A 25,073-nucleotide genomic window follows, 5' to 3' on the forward strand; every position below is an offset into this window, starting at 1 on the left:
CTGAGTGCTTGTAATGTTCTAGTATACAACTGATGAGAATTTTTATGCATCAGAAAACAGCATCAAAATGTTTGTATTGCCAAAACTATGATTTTTAATTCATTTCTCTTGGTCTATGAGTGGTCAAAACACAAAAAGAAAGAGCATAGGGAATGCCAGTTACATGATAGATAAGTCCTACACTATGAAAATAGAGAGTATCTTAACTTTTAGAGAGCCTTTGAGTGTCATAGTAACAAAAAATTGGCTATTTCACAAATAAAACATTTGAAAATGCATAAATAGTATAGATAGTGCTATAAATGTATAAATGGTGCTACTCAAGTAGCCATTCTTGAACTATTTGTTACTGGTCTACAACCAGGTAAGAAACTTATGCCAGAATGTAAATCAGTGTACTAGCTTCTTCACCAAGGAAGTCTTGATTTGAAAAAAAAAAAGTTAGCTGAATTAAGACAGTGACATAGTTGACTTACGTTCCAATAGCCAACAGTGCTGAACTACACTTTGAGTAGTCTGGTGTAGATCGGGAAAACATTTCAACTGTCTACCCACCTGGAGATTTTATACCTTTCTTAAATAACTCAGGTTAAAGAAACACTCAAATCGCATATCTAAGGGCAATGAAAAACTATGTATTAGAACCTACAGGATACGACCAAAACTCACTGTGAGCTAGAAAATTGAAATCCCAATTGTCATGTATTTTTTCCTTTCTTTCCTTTTCTGTTTGTCTCGTCCTCTGTTACCTCTAGACTGTTTCTCTGTTGGCTTCTCTTATTTAATTCCTCTGCTGCTGAGCACTTTATGAACAGGTAGTTTTATTTCTCAGTTGTGCTTCATTTTCTTTAAAGATGTAAAGATTGAATGTCTCCAGCAAAGTCAAGAGTTGAATTTGCAAAAATTAAGGAATTCAGAACTCATACTCACTGAAGCTAAACAAAAAATGAGAGAACTTACAATTAACATCAAGATGAAGGAAGATCTGATTAAAGAATTAATAAAAACAGGTAATACTGTCCTGTAAACCAGCTTATATGAGGAAGAGAAGCTTCTAAAATTGCTTCTGATGTTGTAACATTTACTTTAGTTGTTAAAACAAAAAGTAAAATTGACACTGAGGACTATTCAGTGTAGCTTGGAATTTGATGTACAAGGTGTGTTTCACAACCAATTGATGGAGGTTATCAGAAGAACTTTGCTATTTCATCTATGAATTGTTCTACCACTGTGAACTCTGTGTTGTGCTGAGACTCATGGGCGCTTAAAATTTTTTGCCACTTTTTAAGAAACATTATACTAGGTATCTGGGAATATGTTTGAGCTGTTTTTCTAATTCATTTTAATATTAAATTATTAGTCCTGATGCTTTTGGATGGTTTGTTTTCAACATTATTAATAAACTTTATGTTTCAAATATAATTTTTATTTCTCTAAAGATGTAAGAATTTATCCTTGAGAGCTATTCCCTTAGCCAAGCTTTTAGCTCTTCCCTGCAGTTTCAAATTCTTCCTAGTAGGGTGTATGTGCCACATCGTCTCCTTACCCTTAGCTACATAAATTATTAGGCTTGCCCTGAAAAGCATGTTTCAGGCTTTTTCGTTGTTTTTCCCCCCAATAGACTGAAGGTGTGGGCTTTGACTGCTTTGAAATTTGTTATGAAATTCAAGGAATAATAGACAATAGCATTTCTTTTTCTCACCTCCAATGAAACATTGGTCACATTTAAGGGAACTGAAGGAAATATTGTCTTCCTTTTCTTTAAGCCCAAGGCTAAAATCACTCTCAGAATACATGAATTATGGTGGCTCCCAGCATCTCTGCCAGCAAGGGGCAACCTGCCTTCTCACTTCCTTCCTCTTTCTGGCAAGCTTGCTTTTTGGCTGGCTGGCCTCTTTTCTCAACTTCTCTCCCTAACTGCTGTCCCAAAGCATTTTCCTTCCTCAGTCCTAGTGACAAATGTGTTATGCATCATTCTGGCTCCAGTTGTCCCAGATGTTTAATTGAGCTTGACCGTGCTCCTTCCTCAGAGGCAGGATCAATACCAGTAAGTCTTTCTTAGGAGTGTCTAGGAACACATTTAGGGATTTATTTTATTTTACATATTTTTTTAGATTTTATTTATTCATGAGAGACACATAAAGAGAGGCAGAGATATAGGCAGGGGGAGAAGCAGGCTCTCTGTGGAGAGAGCCTGATGTAGGACTCATCCGAGGATCCTGGGATCATGACCTGAGCCAAAGGCAGATGCTCAACCACAAAGCCACCCAGGTGTTCGTATTTTATTTTTTTAAAAGATTGTTATTTATTCATTTGAGACAGAAAGAGAGTGTAAGCACATAAGAGGGAAGTAGGGAGGGTAGAGGGAGAAGCAGGCTCGCCACTGAGCAGGAGCCTGACACCCTGGGCTCAATCCCAGAATTCATCCGAGGATCCTGGGATCATGACCTGAGCTTAAGGCAGATGCTTAACCGACTAAGCCACGAAGCACCCCTAGGGGTTTAAAATAGCTTCTCCATCAGGGCACTGCCTGTGGAAGTTAAGGATATGTGCCCTTCTGGAACAAATGATTTAGATAGGTGATGCTACCATGGGCTCTCTCACTAAACAAGCACACTTTTGTAGCCCAGTACACTCATCCTGGTTGCCTTAAAATAGAGGATAAGTGAACTTAACACAGAGAAGGTCCTCTTCTTACTCCTTAGAACAAAGAGCAGTTTGGAGCTTTCTTTAGACATGGTGACTTGCAAAAGGGTTAGTGTGTGTTTGCTTTTCAAAGCCTTCGCACCAAAGTCTTCCCCTAAATAGCAATTATTTCAGCCAACAATAAGTGACAACCGCACTGTGTTTCATCAATTCTAATCATATTCTTTCACATTTTAATATCTCTGAAATCAGGATGCATCTTACCTGCAGTGGCATCCAGGCATTTTATCTTTGTGTAATTGGCACTCAACCTTTTTTCTTTGTGACTCACAAAATGCTGGTGTGTTGAACAATATATAGGGTCTTAAATTCATTAAAATATAGTAGCCACGGGTATACGGGTATGGTAAAGGTAGGTTATCAGAGAGTCATAGAACCAGAAGACAACTCAGTGCATTTAGTTCAGTAATTCCTTTTTATTAAAAAAAATACATTTTTTTCAGTTTAATGATAGAACAAACTTCCCCTCATGATAATTTATCCCATGAGCTTTGGATTCTTTCTTTTCCTTTGTGAGTCTGCTAGTCTAGTTCAGGGATAAGTTGGCTGTTCAGAATAAATCAAAACTAAGTTTTTAGGGTTAGTAGCTGAGCTTAGAAGGAAAAAAGATACAGAAATGTCTGTATTATGTTTTCCTTTATGTTCCAAATATAAGAAAATGATTGAAAAATTCATCTTTGATAAAGTTCAATTGAATGGAAAAAGAGGGGGCCAGTTCTAGAATGAAAGGTTCATAAGAGACAACTATCAGATGTATTGTGGGCCTTGTTTGGATGATGTTTACCATAAACCAATTGTACAAGACATTTTAGGGGGAACCCTGGGTGGCTCTGCGATTTAGCGCCTGCCTTTGGCCCAGGGCATGATGCTGGGGTCCCGGGATCGAGTCCCACGTCGGGCTCCCAGCATGGAGCCTGCTTCTCCCTCTGCCTTGCCTATGTCTCTGTCTCTCTCTCTCTCTCTGTCTATGAATAAATAAATAAAAATCTTAAAAAAAAAGACATTTTAAGACAATTGGGGAAGTCTGGACAGGGTCGGGTAGGGATTAGTATTGTTAGGTGTGAAAGAATTTTTGGTTATATCCATATTTGGTACAGATGCTTATTGAAGTATGTGTAGGTGAAATGACATTATATCTGAGATTGTTTTAGAATTCTTCAGCAAATTGAAACAGAAGAAAGGCATAGGTGAAGCAACTGTGGCAAAATCTAGACAATTCTGAAATCTCAGTGATGGGGGGTTCATCATTTTTCTACTTTGGTATGTTGGAAATTTTTCGTAGTAGAGAAAACAAGATTATAGGTAGCAAGAAGCCAAAGTGTAGTTAGCAAAACGCCAGAGTCACCTAAAATATTTTTCTTACCTGGAGGTTGATGGCAGCAAAGCTAAACACCAAATTTAGAAAATCAGAAATGTCACACTAAAACGCAGAGATGAGCCTGTGAGAAGATGGAATGGCTCCAGATGCAGTCAGTAAGCAGCTGATTATTACGAGGCCAGGTGGCAAGTTGTGTTTGATGGGGATGTGTGGGGACAGCTGGGTTCATACTGCTAGACCTTAAATAGATACACTTCCCAGTTGGATTTTGTTTTTTTGTGTTTTTTTTTTCCAGTTGGATTTTGAAGAATAGAGCATTTTTAGGTTTTTTGATGTTTTACTTGGTGTTTTTTTTTTAAAAGCATAACTTATCATTGTTATTACTATTACTGTGGTGAAGGTAACGATGCCAAGTCTGTAAGCAAACAGTATTCTCTGAAAGTAACAAAACTTGAACACGAAGCAGAACAGGCGAAGGTGGAATTGACTGAAACAGAGAAGCAGCTACAGGAACTAGAAAACAAAGATCTTTCTGACGTTGCTTTGAAGGTAAAATTGCAGAAGGAGTTCCGTAAAAAGATGGATGCCGCAAAGCTAAGAGTTCAGGTAATTTTAAAAATGTAATTGAGTAAACTTAAGGCTTTTACACTTTCGTCCCTGGTTAGGAAAGAAGTAGGATTCGGTTTTCACCAGCAAGAGAAGCTGAATGGCTTCTGGTGTGCTGGCACGTTTGCCTCCTTTCAATCCAGGTGCTACATTCTTCATCTGAGAACTATATTATTTTAAACTTTTTATCAAAAAAAGATAAAAATAGAAATAAAGATAACCACAGAAGTTGTATTCTTTTCTGAAGGACAAAAGCTTGATGATTAAATAATACATAGAAGTCTTCTGATATGTCTATGGCACCTTGCAGACACACTCAACAAATGCTAATTATTTCAGAGGGTTTTCTGAAACAACAACTGGTTGCTTTAAGAAAGGTTAATAACTATGACATCTCATTCTTGATTTCCTAATGCTGGATTTAGCTATGGCCTTAGAAATAGCTATCATTAAAAATGTCATTCTATGAGACATAGATTCTGTGTATAATGGAGCCATTTTCAGATGCTTTTGAGATGACCAGAGTGCTTTGTTAGTCTGATTATAATGAATTTGTTGGAATGCTGTCTCCATTTTTTTCACCCGTAATCTGTTATGGACTTCTTGAAGGAGGACATGGTAGTGGTATGTATCACCCATTTTACTTTCCTTCATAGTACTTCTGCGAGGAGTTAAAATTTCACTTCTTCCTTGCCAATATGGATTCCTTTTATTTCTTTTGGTTGTCTGATCGTTGAGGCTAATACTTCTAGCCTCAACAATGTTGAACAACAGTGGTAAGAGTGGACATCTCTGTTGTGTTCCTGACCTCAGGGGAGAAGGTCTCAGTTTTTCCCTATTGACAGTATTAGCTGTGGGATTTGAGTATGGCCTTAATGATATTGAGGTATGTTCCTTCTATCCCTATTTCTTGAGGGTTTTTTTTTTTTTTATCAAGAAACGATGCTGTATTTTGTCAAATGCTTTTTCTGCATCTATTGAGAGGAGGATCATAATGATTCTTGTTCTTTCTTTTATTAATATAGTGTATCACATAGATTGATTTGCAGATATTGAATCACTCCTGCAGCCCAGTAATGAATTCCACTTGATCGTGGTGAATAATTCTTTGAATTTACTGTTGGATTCAGTGCTAGTATCTTGTTGAGAATTTTTTTTTTCTTGAGAATTTTTGCATCCATGTTCGTCAGGGATATTGGTCTGTAATTTTCCTTTTTAGTGGGGTTTCTGCTAGTTCGGGGATCAAGGTAATGCTGGCCTCATAGAGTTTGGAAGTTTTCCTTCCATTTTTATTTTTTGGAACAGTTTCGGAAAAAAAGGTATTAACTCATCTTTTTAAAAAAATATTTTATTTATTTATTTGAGAGAGAGAGCATGAGTGAGCACAAACAGAGAGAAGCTGCAGAGGGAGAGAGAGAGAGGGAGAGCAGGCTTGCCACTGAGCAGGGAGCCTGACACAGGGCCTCAGTCTCAGGACCCGGGATCATGACCTGAGCTGAAGGTAGATGCTTAACCGACTGAGCCACCGAGGGGCCCCTTAACATGTCTTTAAATGTTTGGTAGAATTCTCCTGGGAAGCCATCTGGCCCTGGACTCTTGTTTGTTGGAAGGTTTTTGATTACTGATTCAATTTCTTTGCTGGTTATGGGTCTGTTCAAGTTTTTTATTTCTTCCTGTTTCAGTTTTGGTAGTTTATACATTTCTATTAATTTATTTCTTTCATATTGCACAGTTTATTGGCACATAAGTGCTCATAAAATTCTCTTTTAGTTGTTTATATTTCTGCAGTGTTGATTGGGCTCTTCTTTCATTTGTGATTTTTTTTTTTTTATATGGGTTCTTTCTCTTTTCTTTTTGATAAGTCTGGCTAGGGGTTTCTCAGTTTTGCTAAAAAAAGAATCAGTTTTCTCTTTTAAAAAACAAGCTTCTAGTTTTGTTGATTTGTTCTACTCATTTTAAAAAAATCTCTATATCATTTATTTCTACTCGAATCTTTATGATTTCCCTTCTTCTGCTGGATTTAGGCTTTATTTGCTGTTCTTTTCCCAGCTCCTTTAGGTTTAAGGTTAGGTTGTGTATTTGAGACTTTTCTTGCTTCTTAGAAAGGCCTGAATTAGCAAAGATTGTCATTACTTTTTGATTGGTAAAGCAAAGGCTATTTTTATATATTCTGTATTTCACATAGCTACAATGATTGAATTAAAAGATTAAGTGAAAAGTTATTAATAAGGTTTGAGAATTATCACGTTCTTTTGTTTTCCATGTTTCTTGTTGCATATCCTTTTCTGCTAAGGGCACTGAGAAAGAAAACAGAGAACATAATTAAACTCAAAAGAAACATCCCCCACAGCAGGGAACTGAACCTGGATTCTCATGTAGTTTTAGAAATGCCTGTGCCTTTGACCAGTTAATGCACACCCAATGGGAATGGGGATAGTAAAGATGATGAGGATGGTGGTGGGGCTGGGGACAAGGATGAGAGTTACTGATTAAGTATCTACATACCAGATGTTTCATGTGTATTATTTAATCATTATTTAACTCTTTAGGGAGTATTTTTAGTGTATTTTACAAATGAGAAAACTAAGGTTTAGAAAGGTAAAGTTAACTCATTAAGAGTTGCATAGTTGAGATGACAACAGTTTGCAATTCTCTAACATCTCATGCCATTTTTAAATGTTGAAATACTTGTTTTTATTCATATAATGAAGTTATTTGAAGTTTTTAAAGCTTAAATTTTTTTATTTAAAAAATCTAAAATCTGTATTCTTTATGTCTAAGTACATACAGACAATTCTTTTTTTTTTTTTTTTTCATACAGACAACTGTAATGGATTAATACCTGAATGCTGACAGTAAGGTGCACTTTAGAGTATCTGTGGGATAAGTACAAAAGACAATGGCAATATGTCTCACTTAGATTATCAATACTTCTACTGATATTTTCAGTATTAGGTGGAGAGACAAAATGCTAGTATTATCATTTTTGCTCCAGTATTGCGGTTACTATCCGAACTCAGTGGCAAAACCAGTGTCCCAGTCTAGGGATGGGAAACTAGAGTCCTGTGGCCTTCAGGCTGGTGGTACTCAGTCATTCATCTGCAGATTATTCGTTATTGGTCTCTGATGAGATTTTTTTTTTTTTTTAATTTTTTATTTATTTATGATAGTCACAGAGAGAGAGAGAGGCAGAGATACAGGCGGAGGGAGAAGCAGGCTCCATGCACCGGGAGCCTGATGTGGGATTCGATCCCGGGTCTCCAGGATCGCGCCCTGGGCCAAAGGCAGGCGCCAAACCGCTGCGCCACCCAGGGATCCCTCTGATGAGATTTTAAAGGCAAATGGGAGCACAGCTCCCTTCATCAAAAGTCTTGATGCAAACAATGTCAGCTGAACCCAAAGGTGTGCTTAGTGGTACAGGCTGACAACAACAATCTGTGACTGGTACATGGACCACACTTTGAGTAGTACTGCTCTGAGCTATGATGCCTCTGTGAATACCTAGTTTAATGAAAACAATGTGTTTTGCCATCAATTTATTGCCAAGGTAAAGGAAATAACTATAGTCTGCATAATTTACAAATGACCTTACTTTTTTAATGTCACATAAAAAGTACTTAGTGCAATGCTAAAGTACAAAATGTAAGTTTAATATGTTTCTTGATCAGGATTAAATTGGAACACTGTTATTTTCTATTTGGAGTATAAACTCTTTGCAAATGTTCACAAGTTTTTTATGCTGCTCATTGATCATTTTAGCAAGATGAGGAGAAGCTTTATTTAAGATCATTAAAATGGTAATCATAAACGGTTGACCACTGTAAGGAAAATGGTATCCGTCTGATCACGTTAACTCAGGGATTAATTAATAGGCTATAGCTGGATACAAAAGAGGAACACAGTAGACTACTTTGCAATCACATAGAACAAATATCTGTGAAAAGACCTCTAAGATAAGTAGAAAAAAAAGGGAGGTGAAAATAGTCTATTTAGAATATATCTGAAGTTCTTTGCATGCATATTAATTATTTCTGGAAGAATAAGAAATTGGTAATTTGGTGTTGGGAAGCAGGACAGTAGATTTGGGGTCTGAGATAAGTCTTTTAAAATAGGAGTCCAGGTTTGTATTTTAATTTTTTTTCATTTTTTAAAACGATAAAAAGAGATACCAGTTTTGTTCTCTTTGGCTGTCAGTATCATGGAGTCACATCATTCATGGTATCTGGTGAAAATAATGATGGTGGCCCAACTGTCAAAGCAGGTATGTAGAAAACAATTGTGAGCCTGTCAGAAATATTGAAAATCTAGGCAAAATGCCTACCTTTGCCATAGAATGAAAAGTTTAAGTCTACTTGAGATTTGTTAATGGATGCAATTTTTCATTTAGAAATATTGCATATGATTCACAGGTCTTACAGAAGAAGCAACAAAATAGTAAGAAATTGGCATCACTGTCAATCCAAAATGAGAAACGTGCTAATGAACTAGAGCAGAATGTAGATCACATGAAATGTCAAAAGGTACAGCTGCAGAAAAGACTTCGAGAAGAAACTGAAAAAAGGAAGCAACTGGATGCAGAAATCAAACGGGATCAACAAAAAATCAAAGTAATACTGTCATACTTTCCTGCTAAGCATAATAGGAAATGTTAAATGGCTTAGGGCTGACCAAGCCAAGGTCTTGATTCACGTGGCTTCTGAGGTATCTAACCTTGGCCTGTCCTTGGCTGCTGTCCTCATTCACTTAAAGCTTTGGTCATCTACATAGTAAAACCTATTTATTGAATTCTGAGTACTGTCTTGAAGGCTTTGACTTCATAAAAGAAGGAACAGTCATAATAGTGTCTTTACTTGAGGCTGTCAAAAACATAAGCTGACTTTCTAAAAAATATCTAACATTTGATAGGATTTCCCATTTCCAAAGTGCTTCGACATGCATTGTCCATGTGGCGGCATAGGAAAAAGCACAAGGTAAAATCGTACCATTTCATTTATAATGAGCAGAAGGATGATCAGACCTGTATGCCTAGCAGTTCTATAAAATGGACTGGTCTGGGGAGGAACTAATGCCATCCACCTGGCTCTAGGGCCAGGCTAGCATGGATTCAGATCCCAGCCTTCTCAGTTCCTGGCTGATTGTTCACTGAGAAAATCAGTAAACAACTCAGACTTTCTGAGTCTGTTTATTCTTATTTTAAAAATGGCCATAATCATACTTCTTTCACAGGGCTCTTTTGAAAAAGAGGATGGTGATAATGTTCATAACAACAGCAGTAACAAACACTTAGGTGACACTTCTTTTCTACTGAAAAGAAGTCAAATTCCAAGCTTGGAACTGAAGGCTTGGAACATAATTAATTTCTAGATTTTTAACTCTGGAATATAACCTATTCTCAAACCTTAACAAAAATCACAAAATTTAGTGATGGAAAAACGGTTAAATAGCATTTAAGCCAAGTTAGTGATTCTTCTTTTTTAACAGCTATATTGAGATAATGCTTCACATACCATACAGTTCACCCATGTAAAATACACAGTCCAGTGGATTTGGGTCTATTATTTTTGTAAGTTTTGGTAAAATAAACATAAAATTTGCCATTTTAATCAAGTTTAAGTGTACAGTTCCTTGGCATTGATTACATTCACAGTGTTGTACAGCTGAGACCACTAGCTATTTTCAAGACCTCTTCATCACTCTAAATAGATGCTCTGTAACCATTAAGCAGTAATTCACCCCTTTCCCTCAGCCCCGTAACTTCTAATCTACTGCTATCTCTTTGAATTTGCCTATTCTGGCTATTTCATAAAAACTGAATCTTACAATATTTATCCTGTGTCTGGCTTATTTCACTTCATATAACATTTTCAAGATTCATCCATGTTGTAGCATGTATCAGAACTTCATTATTTTTTGTGGCCAAGTAATACCCCATTGTGTGTATATACCACGTTTTGTTCATCCATTTGTTTGTTGGTAGACACTTGGGTTGCTTCCACATTTTGGCTTCTGTGAATAATACCTTGGTAAAAATTGGCCTTCATGTGTTCAAGTCCTAGGAGTGGGCTGGATCATATGATAATTCTGTTTCGTTTCTTCAGGAACCACCAACTTTTTTCAATAGTGAACAGCACTGTTTTACATTCCCACCAGCAATGTATGAGAGTTTTACTTTCTCCATATCTTTGCCAACACGTTATTTCCTGTTTTGTTTTTTTTTTAATCATACTCATCCAAGTGCATGTAAAGTGATATCTCATTGTGGTTTTGATTTGCTTTTCTCGAATGACTAAAGATGTTGAGGATCTTTTCATGTGCTTATTTCTGTATCTTCTGTGGAGAAATGTCTGTTCAAGTTGTCTACTTTTTAAATGAGAGACACACAGAGAGGCAGAGATGTAGGCAGAGGGAAAAGCAGGCTCTCTGTGGGGAGCCCAATGCAGGACTTGATCCCAGGACCCTGGGATCACTACCTGAGCCAAAGGCAGACACTTAACCATTGAGCCACCCAGATGCCCCAAATGGATTATCTTTTTAATTTTTTTTTAAATTTTTATTTATTTATGATAGTCACAGAGAGAGAAAGAGAGAGGCAGAGACATAGGCAGAGGGAGAAGCAGGCTCCATGCACTGGGAGCCCGATGTGGGATTCGATCCCGGGTCTCCAGGATCGCGCCCTGGGCCAAAGGCAGGCGCCAAACCGCTGCGCCACCCGGGGATCCCCGGATTATCTTTTTATTGTTAAGTTGTAGAAGTTCTTTATGTATTCTGGACATTAAACTCTTTCACATACATGACTTGCATATATTTTTCCGACCCTGTAGGTTGTCTTGAAACTTTTTTTTTTGGCGGGGAATAGGGGCAGAAGGAGAGGGAGAGAGAATTTTTTTTAAAGATTTATATATTTCATTTTAATTTTTATTTATTTGTGGTTTATTTATTCATGAGAAACATAGAGAGAGAGAGGCAGAGACACGGGCAGAGGGAGAAGCAGGCTCCATGCAGGGAGCGGATGTGGGACTCGAGCCCGGGACTCCAGGATTATGTCCTGGGATGAAGGCAGGCGCTAAGCCACTGAGCCACCCAGGGATCCCTATTTATTTCATTTTTAAAAAAGATTTTATTTATCCACTTGAGAGAAAGAGAGACAGAAACAGAGCACAAGCAGGGAGGAGAGGAAGAAGCAGACTTCCTGCTGAGCAAGGAGTCCAGTGTAGGACTCTATCCCAGGACCTGGGATCATGACCTGATCCGAAGACAGATGCACAACGGACTGAGCCACTCAGGTGCCTCTATTTATTTTAGAGAGAGAGAGCAAGCATATGAGTGGGAGAGCAGCAGAAGGAGAGGGAGGGAGAATCTTTTTTTAAGATTTATTTATTTTAGAGAGAGGGAGAGAGCATGTGAGTGGAAGGGGAGGCAGAAGGAGAGGGAGAGAGAGAATATTCAAGTAGACTCCCCCCTCAGCACAGAGCCTGACGTGGGGCTTGATCTCATGACCCTGAGATCATGACCTAAGCCGAAACTAAGAGTTGGACACTTAATTGACTGAGCCACCCAGGCACTCCAAGAGAATCTTAGGCTCCACTCCCAGTGTGGAGCCTGATTTAGGGCTCGATCTCACAACTGTAAAATCATGACCTGAGCCAAAATCAAGAGTCAGACTTAACTTACTTAGCCACCCAGGCGTTCCTTAAACTTTCTTGGTAATATTCTTTGATGCAGCAAAAGTTTATGAAGTACAATTTATTTTTTTCTTTTGTGGCCTGTGCTTTTGGTGTCTTTTAAAGATTCACTGCCAGATATAAAGTCACAAAGATTTACCCCTTTGTTTTCTTCTAAGAGTTTTGTGGTCCTAGCTTTTAGGTTATTGATTGATTTTGAGTTAATTTTTATATATAGTGTGAGGTAGTGATCCAACTTCATTCTTTTGCATGTAGAAATCTATTTATGCCAGTGCCATCTGTTAAACAGACTATTCTTTCCCCATTGAATGGAGTTGATACCCTTGTCAAAGATCAGTTGGCATAGGCTTAACAGATTTATTACTAAACTTAGTTTTATTCCATTTGTCTCTATGTCTGTCCTTATGCTAGCACCACAGTTTTGATTACTGTAGCTATGTACTAAGTTTTGAAATTGGAAATAAATCCTTCAAGTTAGTTGTTCTCTTTCAAGATGGTTTTGGTTTTTGGAGGCCATGTGGCATTCCATATGAGTTTAAGGGTCAGTCTTTCCTTTTCTGCAAAAAGGGCCATTGGAGTTTTGATATGGATTGCACTCAATCTGTAGAGTTCTTAGGGTGTATTGACATCATGACAATATTAAGTCTTCCTACTCAGGAGCTTGGGGTGTCTTTTATTTAGGTCTTCTTTAATCTCTTTTAGCAATCTTTTCTAATTTTGAGTGTACTAGTCTTTTACCTCCTTGTTTAAATTTATTTCCAAGTATTTTATTCTTTTAGATGTTATTGTAAATGGAGTTGCTTTCTTAATTTTCTTGAGTTACTCATTCTTAATAATATAGTTATTATAGCAGTAACATTTGTCTTCAGTACCATTCTAAATACTTATTTTTTAAGAAAGATTTTATTTATTTATTAATGAGGGACACACAGAGGGAGAGGCAGAGACATAGGCAGAGGGAGAAGCAGGCTCCATGCAGGGAGCCTGATGTTGGGATTCAATCCCGGGTCTCCAGGATCAGGCCCTGGGGCGAAGGCAGCGCTAAACCGCTGAGCCACCCAGGCTGCCCATTCTAAATACTTACGTGCTTTACCTCATGTAATTCTTTTTTTCCTCCAGTATTTTCAACTTTTTCTTCTCTCCTAGATTCTTTCTTTAACATCTTAGATTTTTCTCATCTTAAAATTATCCTCCTTCAGCCTAATACTTTTCTCTTTCTCTCTTCTCCGCTTTATAACCAAACTTACTGGAAGAGTTGACTGCATCTGTTTTTGTTTCCTCTGCTTCCATTCCTTCTCTCATTCTTTCCAGTCTGAAGTCTGGCTCCTGGCTCTACCATCCACTTAAAGCTCTTGAGGCATTCCCTAGTGCTCTCTCTAAAAGCCCTTAAAACTTCAGCTGCATCTGGCATAGTTTGCTCCCTGCATCTTGAAATATTTTCCCCTTTGCCTTTGTGAAATTATGTTCTCCTTGTTTTTTTCTCTGATTGCTTGTGCTTCATCTTTGCTAGCTCATCCTACACTATCACTCCTCTACATATGAGAACTCCTCAAAGCTCTGGCTTTATGCTTCTTCTATACTGTCTTAGATACTTCATCTTTTCCCCTAGCTACAGTTAAACTCTGATAACTTCCAAATTTAATCCTTAATCCCAGATTTGCCCTTTGAGCTCTGGGTTCCTATATCTAATTCATGAGATTGTCTTATAGCTGAATTCATTATTTTCCTTACTTATCTTCCCACAGTTCCCTCTTACTACTCCCTTCATGGGGGGAGAATATATAGTTTTCTGTGTGCTTTTCCTGATCTTTTGATCCATTCATATAGGTAGACTAGCAATCATCCCTGATTCTGTCTTCTTCCTTATTACCCATGAAGCACTAAGTCCTAAAGATTTTAGCTTCTGAATATCAAATCTGTTTATTTCTTAATACTACTGCCAACAACCTAGTTATGATCTCCTTGTTATGATCCTTCCTCCAGTGTGAGGATTAGGCCTGCATGTCAGTCATGTGATCTTTGAGTCTTAGCCTCTCATCTCTCATAGACGATGGTTTAAACCAACAAAACATAAGCACTCTGTAAATCTTGAAACAAAAGTTTTTTTTCTTTTCCCTAAACAGTGCATAGTCTGCTGAAATGCAAATCTGCCTGTAATTTAAACTTTTTACATTTTTTTCTAGGGCAGTTTTGCTTCTAGCCATATCTCTCATTCTAGGGAAATGACCCTATTAAAGGGTGAATGTGTATTCCAGAAAAAAGAACAGTCTTCCCCAACGGTAATAGGGAAGTTTTCATTACTTCATGCAAAAATAGAAAACCTGTTCACAGTCCTCTGTTTGGAGCTAACTTTCTAAAATTCCTGTTTGTCCATTCCCTATTTGACTGAACATTTCCAGAGAATAGTAGGACTTCTGTGTAGGTTCTCCTTAGAGAAGCAGTTCTTAACTGAAGTCTATGGATAAACTATAAAGGGAAGGTATGAGAACCCCTGAAATAGAAATTTCTAAGTACCAATTTCCCTATCTATAGAATGGAATTTTAGATAGTCTCCATTTCATAAGATTATTGTGAGGATATAAGGGGATAATTAAAATAGATGTGAAAAGCCTAGCGTCGTACCCAGTGAACAGTTACTTTATTTAATATTATAGCAGGGGGATTATATTATAAGGCAAAGGCAATAAGGCTTACAGCAGCATGTAGCAGAGAGGATGAGACCTACTGCAGTTACTTTTAAAAGCATTTGTGGAAGGAGAGGAATAGCAGAGAGTTTGCTCCCAGTAACTACAAGGGGCCTTTATTTTCGCATCTTGGAGTTGCTGTGACTCTGACTGGGGCTAAGTTATAACTATGGACCAGAGCCTGGGCAACATGAAAAAACAAATGGGTAAATATAACGGGGTCAAATTCACTTGTAATGCAATGCAGATGAGCAGAGAAAATGTCTTTATTTAGTCTGTAGCAGACCTGTGTTCTGTATGACACCGCCACCCCTCGCCCTGTCCAGGCCACATCATGATAATTACTGGAAATAGAGGAGCTAACCATGTATTTTCCCAGTCTGTTCAGACCTTGCTCTGGTAATTTCACCATGTTTTTTAAATAATTACCAGCTCTCTTGCATAAGAATACTCAGTTTCTTAGCCTCTTTCCTCTTCCACCCTGTGCTTCTGTCCCTAGGGTTGAGTCGAGTGTATGTGATGGTTGGGTCTATAGCTTTTACTGCTTCATATGGCGTTGAAGAGAAGGGGACTTCATGAATTTCATTTGGTGTTTGGGTGTGACTGCCCTCCCTCATCTGCCTTTCTCTGCTGGGCCCTAACAGTGGAGCCAGCCCAGAGTTGATATAACTTGTAGTCTGATCTTGCTTTCAGTTTAGAGCACAGAAGTGCTTTGGCTTCATCTCGCCTCCTCATGGCATTACAAATCCCCCTAGGGGCTGCAAGGCCTTTTATCTAGCTTGCTAGCCCAGTGGCCTGTCTTCCTCTTCAGTTTTGGGGTCAGTGTCCCACAATAACGGACTCCCATTGGCTCTTAGGATCCACGTCACTTGAGGCCAAGGATTCTGTAATTAGTCTGTCTTTCCTGATTGTACTCCAGCTGTCGGTGAGGCTGGGCAGTCCTGAATAGGTGTGGGACCTCAGCTCTGCCATCTGTGCCCTCTCTCTGCCCTCTGTGATTCCTCATCACCCTCTTTTGGGGCCAGAACTCAAGAGGCCAGATCTCAGGAAAATTGGGACACACATCTCTCTTACCATCTCTTTTCTCCTTCCTGCCTCTCCCAAGGCTGGAAATTGGTAGTAAGCCCATTTTTTTTTAGTATTTCTTATTACTGTTAATATTCAACAGACATAGAAATTATTCTGTCCAAATGTTACGAAGGTTTCTGAACACATTCAATTTCTGTACTTATCCATCATGGGCCAGTAAGAAATAGTAATGGGGAGCAGCCCACTTTGGTTCATGGCCTCCTTCCTAATTCCTGCTAAGCCTTAGTGGTAGACAGCGGCATCTTCTCTAAACCCCAGGAGAGCACCTGGGGCTCATGTGGATGGAAGATGTGGATGTGGATGGAAATGGAAGGAATTTAGAAAATACCCTTCCTAGGACTGTGATCTATCTTGAAAGGCTACTCTCATGCTGCAAAATTTTTTTTTTTTTTAAGATTTTATTTATTTGACAGCGAGCACAAGCAGGGGGAGCAGCAGGCAGAGGGAGAGGGAGAAGCAGGCTCCGCATTGAGCAGAGGGCCCAACATGGGGCTGAATCCCAGGACCCTTGGATTCCTGGGATCATGACCTGAGCTGAAGGCAAACACTTAACCGACTGAGCCACCCAGGTGCTGCTGCAAAATCCTTTCTCAATGCCCAAAACTGAATATTACTTTCCATATTTCTACTGTCCAGATGGGTGCCTTGTGTGGCCCACCTAAATGTCATGAGCTCAGAAAGGCAGACTAGAAAAGCACATTTGTAATTTTCAGACTCTATCCCTGTTATGCTGTTTTGTAACCCTGGCAGACAATGGAACAAAACCATAGTTTTGTTAATAAACCCTACTTTTTGCTGTGAGATTTTATTGCTTCTGTGAGGAGCTAACATTATTTTCTTCTCAAATAGCCCCAACCTTCATCTACTCATTTTTTCTCTTTTTGCAATGAAGTAAAGAAAAGCTAAGAAAATGATTACCTGCATAAATATTTAATGATGGCCAGGTAGTACAAGCAGTAAGGTGTTTTCAATTTCTGTTTTCTGCAGGAACTAAGGTTAAAAACAGAACAGGAAGAAGCTCTGAAACTGAAACCTGAGGACCCTGATGCATTTAAGATGAAAAAGAGAAAAGGTTCGTTTGGAAGTATAGACCAACTCCAGGTTTGTCGATTCTATTTAGTGTTTGCAGTTTTCTCTTTGCTCTGATGATTGTCTAAATAGAGGTAAAAGTGGCGAATTATAAATAAAATCTTTAAGCACTAGACTTTACCACTTGAGTGCACATTTTCTAGTATTTCTCCCAAAACTTTTCTGTCATTAAAAAATTACTCTCAGGGTGCCTGGGTGGCTCATTTGGTTAAGCATCTGTCTTTGGCTCAGGTCATATAGTCTCGGGTTCCTGGGATCAAGCCCCACATCAGGCTCCTTGCTCAGTGGGGAGAGTCTGCTTCTCTATCTGTCCTCCTTGCTCATTCTTTCTCTTTTAGATAAATAAAATCTTGAAAAAAAATTTACACTCATCCAGAAATGTACTGTATTATTACTTCAATAGAAATGGATTTATTTGAATGTTTTAGAATGTTAACATGAAATCCATGTTCACTAGATTGTTTCTATGGGAATAAACCAGTCTTGATTGATAGGGGAATAAAGACTGCTTTATTCCCATGGAAACAATAGATTTCTCTTTCTTTCTTTTTTTTTTTTTTTTTTTTTGGAAACAATAAATTTCTAAAATCAGAGCCGTCCCATTCCTACATAACCAAATTGTATATGCACCATATATGATGAATTAAAAAATTTTTTGTTTTTTTGTGTCACATTTGAAAAATGAAATCAAGGGGCACTTGGATGGCTCAGTTAGTTAAGCATCTGACTCTTGATTTTGGCTTAGGTCATGATCTCAGGGTCTTGAGATTGAGCCCTGCATCAGGCTCTGCACTGAGTGTAGAGCCTGCTTGGGATTCTCTCTCACCCTCTGCCCCTCCTTTTGTCTCTCTCTCAAAAAAAAAAAAAAAGAAGAAGAAAGAAAACCATAAACTGATCACAGAAATAAATTTTTAGTTTTATGTAAATTCAAAATGGCAGTTCTAAAAATCTAACTGAAAGAAAAATAGGCACTTAAAACTGCAATTACACTCAAATACTAATTTATCACCTTAATTCTAAAAAATTTATTTACTCTTTCTTAAATTTTATGTATATCTTAGTAGTAAAATTTAGGACATAAATATATTCCCAGTTATTTATTTTACTGGTGTTTTTGACATTAGTTAAAGTGCTGTCACTGACATTCTGTGCTGCTTGGTAATAACATTTCTGGGCAGAAAGGGTATGTTGGGGAATAGGAGAGGTAGGAATGCATAGAATAATGAGAATGCATAGAATATAATGAATTATATTCTATAATGCATAGAATATGAGAATAATGAATGCATAGAATATGAGAATGCATAGAATAGTAATAATAATAACATCTTCAAAATGTTAAAGATCTAGATTTTAAATACAATAATAAAAAGAGCTGGTGGCTCAGTGATTTAGCGCCGCCTCCAGCGCAGGATGTGATCCTGGAGACCCGGGATCGAGTTCCACATCGGGCTCCCGGCATGGAGCCTGCTTCTCCCTCTGCCTGTGTCTCTGCCTCTCTCTCTGTGTCTCTCATGAATGAATAAATAAAATCTTTTTAAAAAATTGTCATTTGTTCTTTTAAAAATAATAATAATAAAAAGATTTCCACAGCTGGCACTGTGTTGCATTAAAAATATTAATAAATAAAAAGCAAAGCTTTGTATTTTTTTAATACTTCAAAAAAAACCCCACTTTCTAGAATTTGACTCTAAACAGGAACAAAATTATAAGATAATTGGTGTGGGTATCTGAAGAGCTTAGGACATTGATTTGTTCTGAAGCTCCTTTATAAGAAAACATAAAATTGGAACTATGTAATAGGAACCTTTGCTATAAAAAGACAAATCAAGAAATTTTCAGAAAACTTACTAAGATACAGTGAATTATACAAATCATAACCTTTATGTCAAATGCAGAAAAATCCACTCACATTTTTTCCCTAAAAAATATGTATTATATGGACTCCTACCCATCTTCAAAGCACTGCTAAAATATTACTTACTCTGTGAGGCCAGTACTGACATTTCTTCCATTTCCCAGACAGAGCCAATCTCTCCCTCCATTTTTATGGACATGGTACCTAGGAGTTAGGTATATATAGTATTTATTATCAACATATTTTTGGGGTTTTTCTCCTGTCCTGGGAATGGACCTTACAAAAGACCTGTTATTCATCTTTCAGATCCTACTCACAGTCAAGGAGTGTTTGTAGAATATGTTTTAGTTAATTGGTAGACTGTCAGTAGGGTCTCTATATGTGGAGTTTCTAAGGTAGAGCCAGATATAACAAAACTAAAGTATTTCTGTAGTTGCTTTGGGATATCCTTCCTATTCCTTATGATTATAGAGCTAATATTTTAGGCTTCAATATTATTTGGATGGGATAGTGCGTATAGGATCATGCTGTCTAGGTCTGGATGGGGAACCTAGCTCTGGATCTAGTTTGTTGGCCACATTGCCTTTTTTTTCCTCATGCATATTCACTCATTGTTTTAATATAGATTTCTAGGCACCATTTTTATTAATCTGGAGAAGAATTGGAAAATAGTACTGTATTGATTTGTTTTCGTATTATTAGTTGTTTAGCTGGCATTGCTTCATTACTATGTCCACAGTGCAGATGGGCGCTTGGTAAAGTTCATATTCCATTCATATTTTTGTTTTCTTTGTTTCTGGGTGTCCTCAATTCAAGAGAACACTAAGCTGCTTGTTTTAGAAATCTTTCCAGCTCCGTTTATCTTATAATTCCTTGATGTTGACAGGTTAGAGTGTAGAGTATATTTCCATGCTCTATCATATGTGTCTTCCACTGTGTGTATTCATTTATTCACTTCATTGATAAATTGATGGATTCAGGCATTCATCCAATCATTTAACATTTTATTGAAGGCCAGTCATGGGCTAGGAAGTATACCAGGCACTGGGGATAGAGAGGGAGAGAAGACAGTCTCTGCAGTCCATCAAGGAGCTCAAGCAGCAGAGACAGACTGTAGAGCAGACAGCAGCGTAAGTGCTGTGATGCAGGCATGCTTGCTCCTCTGCGACAGAGAAAAAGATCCCGAGCATGTTCTCAGAACTCTCTTAATATATACATAGAAAATTGTCAGCCCTTTCTCTGTGAGCCTAGAAAATCCCAGGCTCGAACAGATATTGGGGAATACATCTTAATTCCTTATAAAACACAGCAAGGTGTTAACCAGAACCACTTCTTGATGGGTTTAGACAGGAACACTGTCTTAGTATTCTCACTGAGAGTTGTTAAGTGTTCACTTAATGTCTTCCAGATGGTTAAAAAATGTTCACTTGAGGTGTTTTAGCCAATCAGAAGTTATGTTATTACCATGTACATCTTATGGCAGAAGAAAAACAAATGATGTAACATTTCTTTCTTTGATGTAACATTCTTTGTAACAATTTTAATATAGAAACTGGACGAGCAAAAGAAATGGTTAGATGAAGAAGTAGAGAAAGTCCTGAACCAACGCCAGGAATTGGAGGAGCTGCAAGAAGACTTAAAGAAGCGAGAGGCCATAGTTTGTAAGAAGGAGGCCCTGTTAAAGGAGAAGAGCCACCTGGAGAATAAGAAGTTGAGATCAAGTCAGGTATTCTCTTTGTTATGCTCTTTGATTGTGGTTGTAAGCCACTGAAACTGGGATTTTTTTCCTAAGAAGTAAATCATACCACTGTGAAATTAGAAACCAAGAGAGGGATTCCTGGGTGGCTCAGCAGTTTAGCACCTGCCTTTGGCGCAGGGTGTGATCTGGAGTCCTGGGATCGAGTCCCACGTCGGGCTCCCGGCATGGAGCCTGCTTCTCCCTCCTCCTGTGTCTCTGCCTCTCTCTCTCTCTCTCTCTCTCTCTCTGTCTATCATGGATAAATAAATAAATAAATAAATAAATCTTAAAAAAAAAAAAAGAAACCAAAAAGAAAACTCTTCTGGTTTTCAATGTATTTTCCATGTTAGTGTTTATTTAATGACTACTGGTAAAATCTCTTGCAATTTTGAAATCCAGTGTTAAGTGTTCTGCCAAGTATGATTTATTGTTAACTTTTTTGGTATTTTATTTTATTTATTTTTTAAATAATAAATTTATTTTTTATTGGTGTTCAGTTTGCCAACATACAGAATAACACCCAGTGCTCATCCCATCAAGTGCCCCCCTCAGTGCCTGTCACCCATTCACCCCCACCCCCCGCCCTCCTCCCCTTCCACCACCCCTAGTTCGTTTCCCAGAGTTAGGAGTCTTCATGTTCTGTCTCCCTTTCTGATATTTCCTACCCATTTCTTCTCCCTTCCCTTCTATTCCCTTTCACTATTATTTATATTCCCCAAATGAATGAGACCATATAATGTTTGTCCTTCTCCGATTGACTTATTTCACTCAGCATAAAACCCTCCAGTTCCATCCATGTTGAAGCGAATGGTGGGTATTTGTCATTTCTAATGGCTGAGTAACATTCCATTGTATACATAAACCACGTCTTCTTTATCCATTGATCTTTTTTGGTATTTTAAAAATTATGGTAAAATATACATAAAATTTGCCATTTTAACCATTTTTCAGTATATAATTCAGTGACACTAGTTACATTCACAGTGCTTTTTTATATTTATTTATTATTTATTTATTTATTCATTCATTCATTCATTCATTCATTCATGAGAGACAGAGAGAGAAAGGCAGAGACACAGGCAGAGGGAGAAGCAGGCTCCATGCAGGAAGCCTGATGTGGAGCTCGATCCCAGGACTCCAGGATCATGCCCTGGGCCAAAGGCAGGCACTAAACTGCTGAGCCACCCAGGGATCCCCACATTCACAGTGTTATACAACTGTCACCCTATTTCCAAAACATTTTATGGACCCAAACACAAAGTCTGTAACCATGAACCAAGAGATTCCCCTGGCAACCTCTTTATAAGTGGATATTTAAGAAATAAATTGTACCATTTGATGCTGTGTAGAGAGCATTGGTAATTTGGAAAAATAGACTTAAAAGTGATCTATTACTACTACCCAAAGTTAGGGATTTGCAGGGTTCCTCTAGAAGAAAGATTTTATGTAATTAAGATTTGTTCACTTTCAATCTATGACAACTTGGGGACCTTTATAAGAACTTTGGCTGGAGAACTTGGGTTATATGAACTAAAAAAGTGATTTTATGAAGGAATTTATCTCAATTTCAAGTTTTGAAAAAGGAATGATTGTAGAGAGAGTAGAAGAACCAGGAGATACTCTTTTGGATGTAGCTATAGATACTTTCAACAATAGCACCAGTAGCATCTGAAGATGAAGCTGGCTTGCCCCAGACATGAAGAGGACTTTCTACCCAGTAGGCCAAAACAGTTTACACATTAAGAAAGAGAACAGAGAGGATCAGTGACCTGCTTATTCTGCCTTTCAGCCAGGTCAGTAGGATCTGAGATGATGGTGGTGTGTTCTTAACCTCTCTGTTTCAAACATGGAGACCTGTATTTACCTCTGCTCTATCTTCAATTCCCCAGTCATGTTGAATAGCTATTAGCACTAGGCTGTGGGACACAGGGGTAGGGGCAGCCCCTCCGACCAGCCTAGTTGCTGGTGCTGTATCCAGGCAGCTTGCACACACTGCCTGTCAGGGTTAAGTTTTAAAAGCGATCTCCCAAAACATGTAAATGACAGCAAAAGAGATGAACAAACTAATATATCAAGTGAGTAAATAGAAAATAAACTTGGACATTTATTAAATGCTCTGTATCACAAAGAATAAAGAGGAAAAAAATAAAAAGGAATGAGGAGGAAAATCTTCCTGAAATAAGTTTATTAGTGATCTAACAACGACAAAATAAATTTTAAAAAATGAAGTTTTCTACTTCCAACAAGATGTAAAATTTGAGACCATATTGAAATAAGTAGAGTACAGATAAATGAAACCCCAGCAGAGCAAAGCAAAATTGATTCTTTGAGGATCATTTTAATTAAACAGAAGAGAGATTTGAGACTGTTACATTGCTGGGTTCTTTTCTGAACAAAAGGTGTAAATAGATTACATCTATTTCAGTGTTTAAGAAATCAAAATTCGGTCCTATGCATTTTGGACAAGGAACATGATATAAAAAAAACAATTTTCATACTATTTATGATTTCAACTCAAAGTGAGTCAAAGACCTAAATATGAGGTAAAACTATAAAACTCTTAGAAGAAAACTAAAGTGTAAATCTTTGTTACCTTGGATTAAGCAATGGTTTCTGTGATATTATATCTGAAGCACAAACAACAGAAGAAACAGATAAATTGGACTTCATCACAGTTAAAAGCATTTGTTATGCAAAGGCCACCATCAAAAAAAGTGGATTTTGAAAAGACAACCCACAGAATGGAGAAAAATTTTTATAGATCATATACCTGATAAAGGAATTGTATCTAGAATATATAAAGAAGTCATAACTTAATAATAAAAAGACAACTCAATTAAAAAATGGGCAAAAGATTTAATAGACATTTCTCAAATAATATATACAAATGGCCAATAAACATATGAAATAATGTTCAACATTATTAGCCATCAGGAAAATGCAAATCAAAACATAGATGAGACCCTGCTTTACACTTACTAGGATGGATAGCTGTGGTCAGAAAAAAAGATGAGAAGTGTTGGTGACTATATGAGGGAATTGGAATATTCATACGCTGCTTGTGGGATTGTAAAATGGTGCAGTTGCCTTGGATAACTACATTGTAGTTCATCAAAAAGTTAAACACAGAGTTATTGCATGGATAAAGAGAATGGATATTGAACAGATAAAGAGAAAGTGGTATATACATACTATGGAATATTACTCAGCAAGAGGAAGGAATGAAGTTCTGATCCATGCTACCACATGGATGAACCCCAAAAACATTGTGTTAAGGGAAAGAAGCCAGCCACAAAAGAACACATATTGTCTGGCTCCATTTATATCAATGTGCAGATGAGGCAATTACATAGAGATAGAAAGTAGAGTAGTGGTTACTGAGGGCTGGGTCAGGGATTGGGGAAGAAATGAAATGATTGCTAGTGCACATGAGGTTTCACTTTGGGGAGCAATGAAAACGTTCTCAAATTGATTGTGGTGATGGATGCACAACTGTGCAACTCACAACTGTGAATATACTAAGATCCATCAAATTATATCCTTTAAATAGGCAACTTAAGGGTGCCTGGTTGGCTCTGTTGGTGGAGTACATGACTCTTGATCTTGGGGTTGTGAGTTTGAGTCCCACATTGGGTATAGAGATAACTTTTAAAAAGTCTCAATCAATCAATCAATCAATCAATAGGTGAACTGCATGTAAATTATCTCTCAGTAAAGCTATTATTAAAAAAAAAAAGCTGTATGCCCATGTATGCCCATAAAGGGAAAAAAAAGATATGAAAGATTACCAAGAAATGTAAAATGGAAGGCAATAGATAAGTGCTTACTGACTAAGCAGGGGAGGCTGAAATCCAAGTGTCTTGAGAGGATCGTGAATGAGAGGCTGACTGTAGCATTAGCTTTTTTTTAAATTTTTAAAATAATAACAGCTTTATGAGAGAATTCACATAGAATAAGAAAAGATGGGACACCTGGGTAGCTTAGTGGTTGAGCGTCTGCCTTTGGCTCAGGTCGTGATCCTGGGGTCTTAGGATCGAGTCTTGCATCAGGCTCCGCACGGGGAGCCTTTTCTGTCTCTGCCTCTCTCTGTGTGTTTCTCATGAATAAATAAAAATCTTTTTAAAAAAAGAATTAAAAAAGACTAAGAGGAGAACCTGAGTGGTTCAGTCCGTACAACTCTTGGCTTCCACTCAGATCATGATTTCATGGTTTTTGAGATCCAGCCCCCTCTGGGGCTCTGCACTCAGCACATAGTCTGCCTAGGATTCTCCCTCTCCCTTCCTCTCCCCCTGCTCATGTGCAT

At 37.8% G+C, this 25,073-nt stretch overlaps 1 protein-coding gene across 2 annotated transcripts in view; it reads left to right on the forward strand.

The window, feature by feature from the left end:
- Nucleotides 1-25,073, forward strand: part of KIF27 (kinesin family member 27) — an 87,195-nt gene that overhangs the window by 40,944 nt on the left and 21,178 nt on the right. Inside the window, exons 9-13 of one of the 2 annotated variants that reach the window (XM_041735057.1) lie at nucleotides 855-1,010; nucleotides 4,425-4,630; nucleotides 9,040-9,237; nucleotides 17,073-17,186; nucleotides 20,582-20,758. In XM_041735057.1, the coding sequence (XP_041590991.1) occupies nucleotides 855-1,010; nucleotides 4,425-4,630; nucleotides 9,040-9,237; nucleotides 17,073-17,186; nucleotides 20,582-20,758 (851 nt within the window). The remainder of the gene's footprint in view (nucleotides 1-854; nucleotides 1,011-4,424; nucleotides 4,631-9,039; nucleotides 9,238-17,072; nucleotides 17,187-20,581; nucleotides 20,759-25,073) is intronic. The other variant, XM_041735067.1, reaches the window with a different exon arrangement.

The sequence above is a fragment of the Vulpes lagopus genome, chromosome 2 (assembly GCF_018345385.1).
Source record: "Vulpes lagopus strain Blue_001 chromosome 2, ASM1834538v1, whole genome shotgun sequence".
NCBI lineage: Eukaryota > Metazoa > Chordata > Mammalia > Carnivora > Canidae > Vulpes > Vulpes lagopus.